The 14,694-nt window shown below is 42.0% G+C and overlaps 1 protein-coding gene across 8 annotated transcripts in view; it reads left to right on the forward strand.

Moving 5' to 3' along the window:
- Positions 1 to 14,201, forward strand: part of LOC107706609 (transcription factor COE3-like) — a 101,782-nt gene extending 87,581 nt beyond the window's left edge. For 2 of the 8 annotated variants that reach the window (XM_016510364.1, XM_016510365.1), the window contains exons 11-17: positions 4,751 to 4,839; positions 9,575 to 9,640; positions 10,246 to 10,411; positions 10,850 to 10,918; positions 11,218 to 11,418; positions 12,001 to 12,198; positions 13,872 to 14,201. In XM_016510364.1, coding sequence (XP_016365850.1) covers positions 4,751 to 4,839; positions 9,575 to 9,640; positions 10,246 to 10,411; positions 10,850 to 10,918; positions 11,218 to 11,418; positions 12,001 to 12,198; positions 13,872 to 13,903 — 821 coding nt within the window. In that variant the 3' untranslated portion in view covers positions 13,904 to 14,201. The remainder of the gene's footprint in view (positions 1 to 4,750; positions 4,840 to 9,574; positions 9,641 to 10,245; positions 10,412 to 10,849; positions 10,919 to 11,217; positions 11,419 to 12,000; positions 12,199 to 13,871) is intronic. The other 6 variants (XM_016510367.1, XM_016510368.1, XM_016510369.1 and 3 more) reach the window with 4 other exon arrangements.
- Positions 14,202 to 14,694: the final 493 nt, after the last annotated feature.

A 14,694-nucleotide genomic window follows, 5' to 3' on the forward strand; every position in this document is an offset into this window, starting at 1 on the left:
TGCATTTTATTGTGATTGATTGCGATTGTGTCACTTCCCAGTGATGTTACTATGGGACGCTTCTCTTATTGCTAAATAAAAACGTGTCACAGTTTAGTATCTGCCGCACTCTAGCGTGTCAGTTTTGAAGAATGACAATATATACAGTCTGCGAGAACAAGGTCAAAACACTCAATCTTGAAATATATGGAGACACGCACACACACACACGCACACACAAGCAGGCGACATGTAGACACACACAGACTCTCTCTGGACGTAAAATCAGAGGCTGTTTTACGTTAAGTCCCTGGCAGATTGTGCTTAACATTCTCTTTTACAAATGAGGGGTGAAAAAAACAACTAAACATGATGACCAGCCCAAGGAGCTTTAGATTTGTCATCCATCAAACGTAAACCCTTCTGTTCATTCACTCCACTCGTTCGGGCGCGAGGCGGCCCGAAAAGCATGCTAGCTCATTAGCAAGCACATTTCCCTTTTATACGAGCGGCTCCATAATTCATAACGGTCCCGTATGAGACATGAGCCTGATTTGATTTAACGTGCTCAGTTATGCTTGAGTGCTAAACGGCGTTCGACCCCCCTCTTTCCATTCCGGATGGATAGAACAAACAAACAGAAAATGGATGACAAATGAAGACGTAAGCAAAACACTCTGCCACTGACATACGCCAGGTTTCCAGATACTCACACACACACATATGCGGTGAAAAGCAGCGGTGACTACGGCCATATCCAGCACTTACACTCTCTCTCTCTCATTATCCGTGAGGTCAGTAAGCAGAATTGGGAAGAAACGGAGAGATCAATACAAATTATCCCTGAGCAAACCGGCGCTGACAGCCTGAATTGCAGCATATGTTTACCCAAAATCGGGCAATTTATCTTAATATCAGTAAAGTAATGCGGAACAGGTGAAAGGTCACCTACTCTCCCCACCTCATAATTATCCAGCTCTAAAACAGGAAAGTGCTATTGATTGGCCGAGCCCGGGGCTGGGGGGCCGGCTCAAAGGCCAGTGGGAGGGGCTTAGCCTCAGGCCTGGGCTGGAAGATATGAAAAAACGAGAAAAAAAGAGTTTTATAGTACAACGACGTGAGAGTGAAGGAGAAGCGAGATGCTTGCAGGAGTCTGTCTGGATTTAAACTGTTATTGCTCAATCTGTTCTCCATATTTCCCAGCTGGCCCAGTAGCACGAATCCCCCCCACACACACACCAAAACCACATCTGTTTCTTCTTCCATTCATTTCTCTGTCATTTTTATCAATTTTATGTGTTCGGAATTGCAACAGTACTCCCCTTATAATTTTTTTTTTAGCATGGTAACCATAGTTTCCACAAAAACATCATGGCTACTAGAGTTCTTAGTGATGTTTGATATGGGGCTTAAGTGCACCATTTGTGCTACAGACATGAATGACACCTTAAATCGTATATTACTTTACACAAAGTGATCCGGCTTTTGGTTTTCACTTGGTGGGTGATAAAATTGGTGGAAAAAATCCAATAGATTTACATTGAGCTATATCTAGAGATCAGAATATTTTCGGGGTGGACGTTTTATTACTTGGATCAGCAAGTAACCACCTAAAAACCATGCAAAATGTAGATGTTGTTGCTACTTGGGAAAAAGAAAATATTAATTTTAATTAATTAGTCAATTAATTTTTTATTTATTTTTTCATAACTAATTTTATGGCTAATATTAAACATTTCTATTTTAGCTATGCTATTTTGGTAGATATTATTTTATAGGCATTTTTTTATTTTTTTTTTATTTATTATTTTTATAAACAGTTATTGTAGCTATGGTATTTTGCTAAAAATATGATTAACATTTAATTTCTTTTTTAAAATGTATTTATTTTTTTATTACTAATTTAATGGCTAATATTATATTTATGTTTGAGTTGTGTTATGGTATTTTGCAAGAAACTAATTACAATGTTTACTATATTTGTATTTAATTATTTTTCATAACTAATTTGCTTATATCAAGTTTATTTACTGTCTGTCTGTTTATTTATTTATTGCTATGTATTGCCAATCAAACAGTTTTATTATAGATATGTTGTAGTATTTTGCTAGAAACCATGATTACTATTTAATTCTTTTATTTTAATTGATTATTTTTTATGACAAGTGCTATAGCTAAAATCAATGCTGTTGCAGTTATGCTATGGTATTTGGTACAAGAAATTGTGGTTACCATAGTAAATCAGTGTGTTTTTCACCCAGCTGTAGTTAATAATTCCTGGTGTGTTTGAGGTGGAGGATCTCAGAGGTGAGGGACTGTCTTGCGCTAATGAAGGTCTCACTGACCTCTTTTACTGCATTAGCATCAGATCAATAACTGAAGAGCGTTTAGCGCCCACCGTTCCGATACATTTATCAAACCGCACACATTCCTTCATCAGCAAAGCCTCAATGTCAGATCGCAGAACAACATGTTGCTGCTCGGGGCTGCGCTGTGTGAAAGTGCCATCAGAACGGCTGTAAATCTGCCCGCTTTTGGGCCATATTTAATGTCACTGGGTACTTTTATTGTGTGTCCCAGGGCAAATACACATCCTGAAGGGCTAGTGTCAAAGTGCATGATCCATTTGTGTAGTTCCAGGCGCCAGACGTGAAAAACGGGCCAAAATGATGGATACCCTCATATGGGCAAATTCAGGCATAATGAAGTGCTGTAATACAAACATTTACATCTCGTAGATGTGGAGGATGTCTGTCCCGGAACGACAGACGAGAGGAGAAGGAAAGGGGGAGGTGAAGGTGTGCGTGAGAGAGCTACATCCTTGTGAAAGCCATGTCATGTAAAATCAATACGCCCGATCAATGCTTTATTAACAAGCCGACATCTTACTTCGGATTCCTGCACGCTACTTTGTCTTCAGCCATGCAAGATGGCATGTCAAATAGCATCACCACTGTCACACGATGACACGCATACGTGTGCGCCAAAACACAAGCGCTGTCTTGATATTGATCAGATCAAATTGATTGGATTGCCGCCCCCTACTACACTTAGATATAATTGTAGCACTTCATCATAAAGTCCCCCAATTATTTCCAGGAAGTTCCTGTCTAATATGCTCATCTTCTCCTCTCAGGCTGTCATCTCTCATTCTCTGCTTTAGTTCTTTAGTTGTTTCTCCCCGTTTCCGTCAGAGTTCAGCGGCGAACAGCGTGCTGACTAAGGGGAACAGACAGATTTGATCTCTCAAACAGGAAAAGCGCATTGATTCATACGGCCTCATCACTGACAACGACATTTACATTCATGTCTGATAATATTTTTATGCTGATGTTCTGCTTGCTTTCCTCTTGTGATCTTTTCTTCCTTCTGTGTCATTTTTTATGTTCATTCTAATATAGCCACAACCAATGGTATGCATTTGGGGGCGGGGCTATCTGTATGTCTGGGCCAATGGCAGATTAGTGTTCAGGAAACCTGTTTGAAATCAGTCACTATTATTTGTGCATTTCTGTTTGTTGATGTTAGTGACAGAAATTACACACATTTATGGTCAAGTTTATGTTATGGATGAGGGTACATTAAATCATATATCTACATTAAGTCATATATGTAATGCTTTTCCCCCTCATCTGGTCCAGTTATGTCATTTTGATTAAACGTTAGGTCAAAAAAAAAAAAAAAAATATATGCACAGATGAATTGTTCACTATCTATAACATGGATTTAGAAATTTTCAGAAAATTTCATGTTAACTTTAAAAAGCAGCTGCATTGCAACAACTTGACAACCATCGAAACAATCACAGCATTGTGTTGACGGTTTTTGCATTGGCAAATACTACTCACTATTAATTTAAAAATATTTTATGCAAAAAAAAAAAAGACGCCCTAGAGTGTGACACATTTGATATTTGTTGAAAATAATTTCCCATGCTTAAAGTCTAGTGTGACCACAATAGACCTCCATGCGCTCTTCTAAAGCTTGTTAAACACAATGCATGCGGTAGCAGGAAGTTGAGATTATGATTCATGCACTAGTATATGGAGCAGCTCTGTCTGATTTATAACCTGAGCACTTCATACTCAAAATTCCAATTTGAGAGGGAGGGAACATGTGTGTGTGCGGCATGTGTGAGTGTGAAAGAAAAGATTAATTACTATTTGTGGCCAGCAATTTCATGAGGCCAGCCCCGGCACAGCTGTGAAATGATAGCGCCCTACATCAGTTTGTAGTCAACCATTCACAGATTATTAAAGCTCCATAAGATGAAGTGTTCCTCCTGCCTGCTTTGCTTTAGCGCACGATGGTGGAGAGAGTGTGAGAAAGAGGGATAAATCTGAAGGGGTGCAATAGCCAGACATATGTCATCATCGCCCGTTGCCCATAAATCCAGTGGGTGCTTCAGGAAGCAGGACTGATGCAGACTTCACAGAGTTGACAGTCGCAATCGAGCGTGTGTGTGTGAGTTTGAACGAGCGAGCCTGTTTCATTCATAATGTATCAGCTAACTCCTTCAAATTTATCTGATCAATTATAGGCCTCGTTCTTTCAAATAGGAGAGGTGATAGATGTGGCTCTGACGGAGTATTGCACAGCACGTTATTACTTTTTATTCAAATGCTCAGACCTATCTGGAATAAAATGCATGATGGGTGCATACATTCTCAAGAGCGAATGTAATAACATTTATGATGAAAACACAAATCTGTTCATTTGTTTTGCCTGCGCTGGATGCTAACGGATGGCGTTTTCTTGCTTTGCGGTTTAGCTTTGAACGAACCAACTATTGACTACGGCTTCCAGAGACTGCAGAAGGTCATTCCCAGACATCCAGGTGATCCGGAGAGGTTGCCCAAGGTTAGTGATTCTGTGTGTGTGTCTGTGAAAGAGCTATTTATCATAGAAATGTCAAAATGGGAAACAATTCACTGGCTAGATGAGCAAGTGCATGCAATCGCTTTTGGCAAGTCATCACTATGCAATCCGGCGTGTTTGGATTCCGCCGGAATCGTGCAAACTTTCGGCACGTCGAAACGGTTCAATTAAGTATTTTTCCACCCCAGTAGGCAGTGGCGATTGTAATCTAAGCAGAGGCCTTTTTCAGATGTGTGATTATTTTGGTCTTGTTTTCCTTTCATTTTCCAAAGCTAGATCCAGTTTAATCTTTTGTTTACAGAGCTTTCCGTTAAAAGTCCTTGTCTTAGCAGGTTAATAAATGAGTTCCGCGCACATTAATATGGGCAAGCCCTCTCTCTGGGCTTTTTAGCTTCATTTATTTATTTTTCCCCCCACTTAAATTCCACAAACCATGCAGTTTGCCTGCAGTTCCCATGTGGTCGACACGTATCACAGTTCTGTTGTTTTGATGTGTGACATGAAAGACAAAGCATGCCTGTTGGACCTTTTCTATTTCCTATTCTTTGATTCGTCCCTCTTTTTTTTTTTGCTCATTTAGCTTTGATAGGATCTATGACTTGTGCCCGGCTAATAGAAAACGTGCTAATTTCCCATCTGAGAGCAGCGCGGCGCCGAGGGCTTTTCTTAATAATATGTTAAGAGATTATTTTGTACCCTGTTCGTGGGTGCTCAGCGAGAGCTGACCACCACGGAGGCCTAATAACAGATATTATACAAATATCTATTAAAGCCCAGCATGGGAACAGCCACTATCATTAACTTCCGCTGAACAGCTCTGGAATGGCGTTGTCTCAGCGCTAGTGTCCCGCAGATATGCACCAAACTAAGAACCCATAAGACTTTGCCCTGCGCCACATGATGTTTCAATTACACTTGGCTCTCTGTCTCTGTGGAGGCCAATATCTGGACAGGAAATATCATTCCAGTAAATGCTTTAAACTATCCATTATCCAAAAAAAAAAAAAAAAAAAAACATTTTAAAGCCATTCTGCTTGAGCATTTCTGAAGCTGGAAAAAAATATATTTATTTATTTATGTATTTATTTATTTAATTTTATTATTACTGTTATACTTCATAGATTTTATTATATTAAAATAAGAAAAATACAATAGCATGCAATTAAAAAATGATGGAAATGTTTTTTTCCCCTGATGTTCATGCAATTTCACACATCTCAATTTATTTGTATATTTTATCATATCAAAAGAAGAAGATACAATAGCAACAATAACAAAAAAAGTGACTGATATGGCATTTTTTCTTAAGTGCATGTGATTGAATGCCTTTTTTTCTTAAAATACTTTTATCATTATTTTTATTATTATTTGTATATTATATTAAAAGAAGAAAAACCCAACAGCATCAATAACAAAAAATAAATGGAAATGGCTTTTTTCTTTACTCAAGTGCATGCAATTTCACTCATCTCTAATTCAGGTAAACCCTCTGCACAGGGCCATCACACCAGAGCAGTTCCAATAAACAACATAAATATTTGATTTTGGCTTCTAATGGACCCAAATGTGAGTTCAGCAGCATGTAAATGAAAGTGCCAAGTGATTCATCATAGTTACCGCAGCCGTCTGCACCTCTATCGTGTTCGAGGGTCACAGCCAGCTCCACGCAAAGCAGCAATTGACCCTTACACATATTCTCAATAAGAGACAGAGCGTCTGGGAGGAGCGGCTGCATTCGATGTTACGGGCGGGAGACAGACCGTCGTAATAAGAGGTTTCGGGGGGAGGGATGTACACAGTGTGTTAGCAATAAGGTAAAGCCATCACACTCGTGCTCGCCTGCTCGACTCCGTTGTAGAGTTGATAATACGCCCCTGATATCGATTCCTGGATTGTTTTTTTTTTCCTTTTCCTTTTCCTTCCTTCTTTTCAGGCAGGGATCTACAATGCACAAGGTCTGATGGGGGATCTTAGCCCGACAGAAAGCCGATATGGCGTGCATGTATTGCTTTGGACATGCAACTACTAAATATTAACATTAAATCACAAGTATTTCTCAATTGTTTTACTTTTTATAGTACCAATACTTTAGAAATCCCTAACATATTCATACTACGAGTTGCCCGGAACTGCAGTTTACCTCCCTAATTTTAGATCAAATCAAAATTTGCAGCTCGATCCAAGGGGAGGGGCGTCCAATGAACGCGTTTATATACGAAGATGGCGAGAGAGAGTAAAAAGCAATATGTGAAGTCACTCATGTGATGAGGCAGGAGATTGCTAAAGGGACCTTCCAATCCTCTTTCTTTTAAGTCCTTGTTTGAAATCAGTGTCATTCATTTGTCTCGATATAAGGCTGAGACAAACACTGGAATGAAAATCTGATCAGGCTCCATACGTTCGCTTACGTGCCATCAAATAATCTTTATTGCGAATCATATAGTGGTAACCTGTCGGCTGTAGACTCGCATTCATCAGTTCCATTAGCCTCTTTGCGTCCTGTTTCAGCTGGCAAACACCAATCTATTCCGCTTCCCGTTCAATCTAATATCCAAGAAAAAATTATTAGAAATGCATTCATGTTGAGCAATTACCCATGCATTAAAATTCATCTTCTCTCTCTTGGCTTTTGCGAGGTAGCTACACGTATCGGACCCGCACTTCTCAATGTATTCATCACCTCAGGCAAGAACTAACAGAATAATTGCTTTACAATTTTATAATGACATTAGCACCTCCAGCCCCTCACCTCACTTGGCTTCTTTAACAGTGGTGATATATACCACTCACGATATTCAAGAGTGATAATAACAAGTTTTCCATTTAAACGGTTCTCATCCACCGGCGGAACAATGAGCTCTTGTAATAATAAGCCTTCGCATTTGTCACGAAACAAGCCCTGGGATCGTTTCGGGCTTAAATAGTTCCCGGTCTAACCTGGAATCTCGTCTCGATGTGGAAAAAGAAGAGGAGTCAATTACACTTAACGCTGCCGCTCTGAAATTTACATGGAAATGCTTTTCGAACACCGCTCACCGCTAATCATATTCTCAGCGTGAGGCCGCGAGGATGAGAGGGGCATGCTGGAACAAAACAAACTTATTCACAGCCTCCTCCGCCGATTGGCCGACGTGTTCACCACGCATAGGCTCCCACTTCAACGCTCGCTGCTAAATCTGGTTCATTAGGAAACGCACCTCATGGCAAATGACAGATTAGAGTTGAGGGTATGCGTCGTTTGCTTAAACTATCCTTACGCCTCCTCCTCCTCTCGGCCGCCATATGGACGAGAAGTTCAAGTAGGTGTCGGCCGGGGCGAGGTTTCGGCGACGTTAATTGCGATAATCGTCGGGTGAAATTGGGAGGCATGTAAGACGTCTTGCGATATGATGACTGAGATGATGAGTAATTATTAGCGGCTCAGAAAAACACTTAATCTTGCTTAGAGAGAGCCGAGAGCTGGACTAGGACAGCTGGGCCTTTCATTGACAATACCTGCTGAATGACAAGTGTAATTCTTTATTTGTATGCAAACTAGACGCATGCAACATGAAACACAGCCCCCAATTTCAGAAGTAAATGCCCATTTGAAGCAGTCATCTGGTTAGGCTCAGGTTTGGAGTGCGTCTCTATAAAATGCACAGGTCTGTGATTAATCTTGATAAATAAGGATCCAACATGGCGCTTTTGCATGGGAATGAAATAGCCATCGAGCCATGATGAAGGCGCTCAGCGCTTCGCACCCACAAGGACAACACCGTGAATGTGGTTACACTCAAACGCGACCTGCAAATCGATAAAAAGCAAGTCAGCAAGTTCAAGACATGCTAAAATGCGACAACAATATAATGTAAATTCCCAAAAAGTAGCTCTTGGAAGAGGAAAATAAGCGGCAACCTGTGCGAAACGCTTTGGAGTCCCTGCCGCACGCACCTCGTTGGCAGCTTAGGTGTGATTTTTGAAGGGAAAATAAGCGGCAGGTTAATCCTTGTTGTGTTATAAGTCGGGGAAAAGCTTGCAGACGGGGATAAGCGAGAGTTTCCAGCGTCCGTGTCCCAGGGCACAGCCTCTCAGCCCGCTCTGGAGAGGAAGTCGTTTATGAAGTCCTTTACAACAGCCAGAGAAAGAGGGTTAATTGAAAAATTTCCTAATGTCATTATGAAAGAACTAGATTAACCCGAGCTAATTCACTTTATTGTCCTGAAGAAAGAGGAATGGGCATTGAACTCTTCTGCAAATTTGGGGCATGAATTAGGGGTGAGATGTTGTCTTTGAGGACTCTGCCAGTTTAATTAAGATATGGAAAATGACTCATTGTTCTTCTGAGCTAAAGTGCGTGGAATTAGCAGGCGAACGCGGCGTCTGTGTTTGACTCGGTGCGGCATGCTAGTGTTTGTTTGTTTAATACCCACAAGGCCACGTCGTTGAAATGCAAGTCCTTATGTTGACTCATTTAGCTTAAGTTACACACCACTTCACTAGTCTAACTAAGTCAAATGAAATGTGACTAAGAAATAAAAGAATGCATTTGATAATATATAATTAAAAACGTTTTATTTCCGCTCGTCAGCTTGTGTATTTTTTCCCAACCAGAGATAAAGAGCTTATAATTTACCCAGACCCACATGCACTCTTATTGTTCATGTGCAATGTACTGGCTGATGGTGTTTATACGTCTTTATGACTGATTATGTTGCATTCTGGGTGTATATTGCAGGAGGTGTTGCTAAAGAGAGCCGCTGACCTTGTGGAAGCGCTGTACGGGATGCCACACAACAACCAGGTACAAACTCAAGCTAATGAAGCACCTTTTCTCTTCCTTTGCACGGTGGATGTAATTAAATCAGCATTGGTCTCCTTTTGCTACATTCCTGTATGTTTCAAAGCTAGCTGGGGGCCTTTGTACTGTAGCCGGGTGAAAGCTTGTTTTTTTTTTCTTTTCTTCTGCTTTTTCGCAATTTAATTCCTGGCTACGGCTCTTGGTGCAAAGTGACGAGTTAATCACTCAAAACACATGCGCACAGCCATATACAGGCTTATTTAAATGGGAGGATAACCTTGAACTTGGCCCTAAAAGGTGCACTTCTGGAATATATTCTACAGAGCGGTCCAGCTATGCTTGAGAGGTCTAATACATATTCAGAAGAAATGATCCATTACATTATTTTCCCCCAGTCGAGTAGCACAGAGGTGAAGACACTGCAGTACAACTACAGTGAAACAAATGCAAATGTCCTGTCATTTATGTTTACCTACAGACAGAAAATCCATATTTATATATGTGTGTGTGTGTGTTTTAGAAATGACGCCTACTGAGTTCAGATCTCTGGCCTCAAGTTCTTATAAAAACAAACCGATAACTCTCCTTTCCCTGTTTCTGTTTGGTAGGAGATCATCCTGAAGAGGGCCGCAGATATTGCAGAGGCTCTGTACAGCGTCCCACGTAACCACAACCAGATCCCGTCCCTTGCCAACACGGCTTCTCACGGCGGAATGATGGGAGTCAACTCTTTCGGCGGTCAGCTCGCCGTCAACGTCTCAGAGACCTCACAAGGTATGTGGCATGAAGATTAGCATGTAGATTACAATGAACCCTGTGGTTAAAAGCTTAAACCAGACTAAGGTGGTTTACTGGCCAAACTGGAGGCTTGTCAGTCTAAGAGATAACCACCAAAGCCCCTCCAGACAGCCTAACCACTAACCACTTTAGTTGTTCATCTGCGAATATCAAAATGAGTTATACACATTTCTATAAAAATGCTTGCAACGATTAGCGAACATTAGTGAGCTGCTAGCAGCATGAATCATGGCACAGGCCGGCTGCAGCGTTATCTTTCCTGGCTGTGTATAGCATAGATCCCAGGAGGTGCCTGACCCTGTCCCCATCTCTCTGCTGCCAGCCTGCCAGAACACGCAGCGCTATCTCACACACTGCATTTAGCCAGTGTACTGATAATAGGTTTACACCTGTTCCATTGTTGCCTCCACTCAGGTCAGGACAGGGAAAAATCACACTGGAATACATGCTGGGACGCTGAATATCCTCCTTACATACATGGAGGTGAATTTAACGCACATCTGTGTGGACCGGCCACGTTAACACATTGGGCCATACTCATGAAACCCAAGTAAAATGCATTACTGTGCAAACCGTATGGGGGGGGGGAATTGTCTAGGCATGGCATGACTGTAGGAACTGTTTTCAAAGAATTGTTTAATTTATTTACATTTGATATATATATGTATTTGCTAATAAATAGTCTAAAAATAACCTTTGAAACTGATGATGGCACCTACCTCAAGAATTATATAGATTCCAAACACTGTGGCAGATTTTGACCGATGTCTTTCCGTCCGCAGTGGGCTATAGTCGCAACACGAGCAGTGTGTCGCCTCGCGGTTACGTGCCCAGCAGCACCCCGCAGCAGTCCAACTACAACACAGTCAGCAACAGCATGAATGGTTATGGCAACACGGGAATGCCCAACCTGGGTGTGCCCAGCTCACCGGGCTTCTTGAACGGTTCCTCTGCAAACTCTCCCTACGGCAGTAAGTATCAAGGTAATGACGAGCCCCCCGCTCTCTCTGTCCCCCACCTGTGCTTCCCTTTCCTTTTGACACTCCTCTGTTGTTGTTCTGTTGGTTGTTTGTTGGTTTGTTTTGTTACCTTTTGGGAATGTGTGCTACTGGATAAAAGGAGGGGTGACTCTGGAGGCTGAACAACCGAGACATTTAACGAATCCGACCAATCAAAGCAGCTGTTGAAAAGCAAAAGCAATTGCAATTATAAAGCAGGCCACCAAAACAGCACCCAAAATCTCTAAAAAAAATAAATAAATAATGTTTTCGGCAAAATGACCCAGTCAGAGTCGATAAGAACGCCTATTATCCAGAAAGTGGCCAAGGCAGGACATCTCATATCCCATTCCAACTCCATTTACCTGATGATTTGCTTGTTTGTTTTGGTCCCCCCAAAAAAGACCCGCAACCCAAATTTTCCCCATATCCTCATGACCATTTCTCCCTGATTTGTTTTCATTCCATGAATATGATTTGAAAAAGAGGCGAGGCCCGGCTCTCTTGACTCTTCGTCTGTAAGAAGTGAACTCTCTCTGAGTGGTGACTATGTCTGCTTTGTTGCAGTAGTTCCGTCGAGCCCTACCATGGCAGCCTCTTCGGTCAGCCTCTCTTCAAACTGTAGCAGTACACACGGCATTTTCTCATTCTCACCTGCCAATGTCATCTCTGCAGTGAAACAAAAAAGCGCCTTTGCTCCAGTTGTCAGGCCCCAAGCATCTCCACCTCCTTCTTGCACCAGTGCAAATGGCAATGGACTTCAAGGTGAGAGCCGACTCCCTGCTTTTAGAATGCCCCGCAGTTGCCTCACCTGTTGGGTCGCATTATTGCACTCTGGTACCCAGACGCCACCCATCCGCCATCCCCGCCGCCGCTTAACAAACACGGCCTCCCGCCCGCATCAATTATGCATGTGCTCGTGGATGGACGGATGGATGGACGGATGAGTGGTCGGATAAGTGCAAGAACGCATTATGCATGCGGGCATGTAGAATGCATGTACATGTGTGGGTGTGTTTATTGATTTATTTATCTTTCATTAATGATTGAGCAAAGTTAAGTGTCTCGTGAGGTTTCGTACTCGAGTGGCTGGGAACGCTGTAATTCGGTAACATCTTGTGGAAACGAAATCGACGCTGCCGCTCCATGATTCACCGGCTCTTTTGCATTCAAACTGAGCTCGACGTACGTCTCCATGTTCTCTTTACATTGGCGGTACACGGCCCCCTCATCCTCGAGTTAAAAATTTATGTTTCTTACAATAGTAGCGCAAATGACGGATCCGAAAGGGCAGAAATGTTAACGCCTCGCCGTCGTCGCTCATCCGACATCGAATAACATCGCCGGAGAGGAATTTAACAGCAGAAGAAGTGATTATAACCCAGGTTGAATGTGATTATAAGAAGAAAGAGCGAGAGGGAAGGAGCTCACCGTATTCTCGGCAGGGCGGCATCGTTCGGCAAATTAAAGACTAACTCTGGCTGTTTAGTGCGCTTGTATTTGCTCTCCGTCAAGGCCCAGTTGTTTGCTTTGAAAACATGTTTTAGCCATAGTGTGTGCAAGCGAGATTAATAATGTTAGACCTAATGAACTGAGAAATTAAAGTTCATGCCGCTACATGCATCTACTTATTAATATGTGGTTTGCAGAAATTAATGAGGAATGCCACAACATCAGATGCCTTGGCAAACTTAAAAGCACTCCAAGCATGACTCTACAAATAAGTTGAAAGCGGCAAAAGAGCTTTCCTCCCGTTTGCCCTCCCCTGGCACTTCACTAGACACCTAATTGTGGAAATGAGCGAGTGCATCAATCTCCACGTTCGGGGTGGGCGTGCGACGACCTAGTCCGGCCTTCTTTAGATGTCACGATAAGGAGAGACTTGGGGGGGAGAAATACGGTCTGACAGAAGAATGCAAATGGTTTTCCAGCATCCACTCGGCTCCGGTAATGGCAGGAGGGAGCGAGGCGAAGATTTCAATTTGGGCAAAGCCGAGGGGTGTCTGGTTGCTGACTGAGGAGGGGAGACCGCAGGTCTACGTGACGTTAGCAGAAGTGACCGTGTTGTTTCTCGGCTGTCAGCAGGGACCCTCTCCTGGGAGTCTGGCCCACTGTTTGCCATTAACAAAACGCTAAGAGAAATATCACACATGTGGGAGCCAGGATGCTTTCTCCTCAAAATGTCAGAAAGCTCCTCTTTCAAAAAGTGAAGTCCTTCCAGCACGTCTTGTCGGTGAAGCACATTTCACTCAATCACTCCCAACCCTCCCCCGTCGGCCCCCGACAGCAACAGCCTCCATTTTACAAACATCCCCAGCGCCTTTCGAGTCGAGTATTTTGTGAAATGCGAGTGACATACTTACTGCTGTGTTCTTTTTTGTCTTCCGCGAGGCATCTCGGGACCTCCCGTGCTAAAATTGTTTCTCTTTCTCTTGCAGCTATGTCCGGACTGGTGGTCCCACCCATGTAAATTGCACTCCCTTCCCTTGTAAAGCAGCCGTCTCCTCACCGGGATGAAGCATAGTACGTTATGCGGAGGATCCTCCTCGAAGTCGTCATTCGTCATGAAGTTAATCAGCAGCTAATTCTGTTATTCAGAGGAAAAAGACACTTTGCTTTATTCGAAATTGACATGCAAGCGACTTCACCGTTTATTGACTGAATCTTGTCATATTTTCACAATCTCGAAGGGGAAAAAAAGAACAAAACGTACCTATTTTGTATAAACATTTCTGGTTTAATCTTGGCTATGTCTAGTTCTTGCTATGTGTGGGAAAGAAACATTGTGGATATGCCATTTGATGAAAACACTGATAAAAAAAAAATAAAAATGTGTAAGAATGTTTCTCTTTCACCGATGTGCTGCCGCTGCACATCTTCATAATGTGAATTCATTTTCCTTTTTTATTATTATTAATTTAGTTTTTTTGTTGTTTATCATTTTGCTTGTTTTTTTTATTTTATTTTTTTTGATTGTGCTAATAAAAAGGGGGCCAATATATACAGAGCCAATAAACTGGAAATAATATAAGATATATGATTTATAAATCAAAAAGAAAGGCAAGGAAGAGCGAACGGTGCGAGGAACCGGCAGAGGAGATCTTATCGTTCAGTTCGTTCGGCGGAAATGAACTTTGTAACTTATTGTAGGTAGAAGTTGTAACTTTGATATTGCAAAAAAAATCTTATCTTGCCTTCAACAAGCACACTAACAGAGACGAAGCGCTACTGTCTGTTGGTAAAAAAAAAAAAAGAAAAAAA

This window comes from Sinocyclocheilus rhinocerous, unplaced genomic scaffold (genome assembly GCF_001515625.1).
Source record: "Sinocyclocheilus rhinocerous isolate Xijiao unplaced genomic scaffold, SAMN03320098_v1.1 scaffold2189, whole genome shotgun sequence".
Taxonomy (NCBI): Eukaryota; Metazoa; Chordata; class Actinopteri; order Cypriniformes; family Cyprinidae; genus Sinocyclocheilus; species Sinocyclocheilus rhinocerous.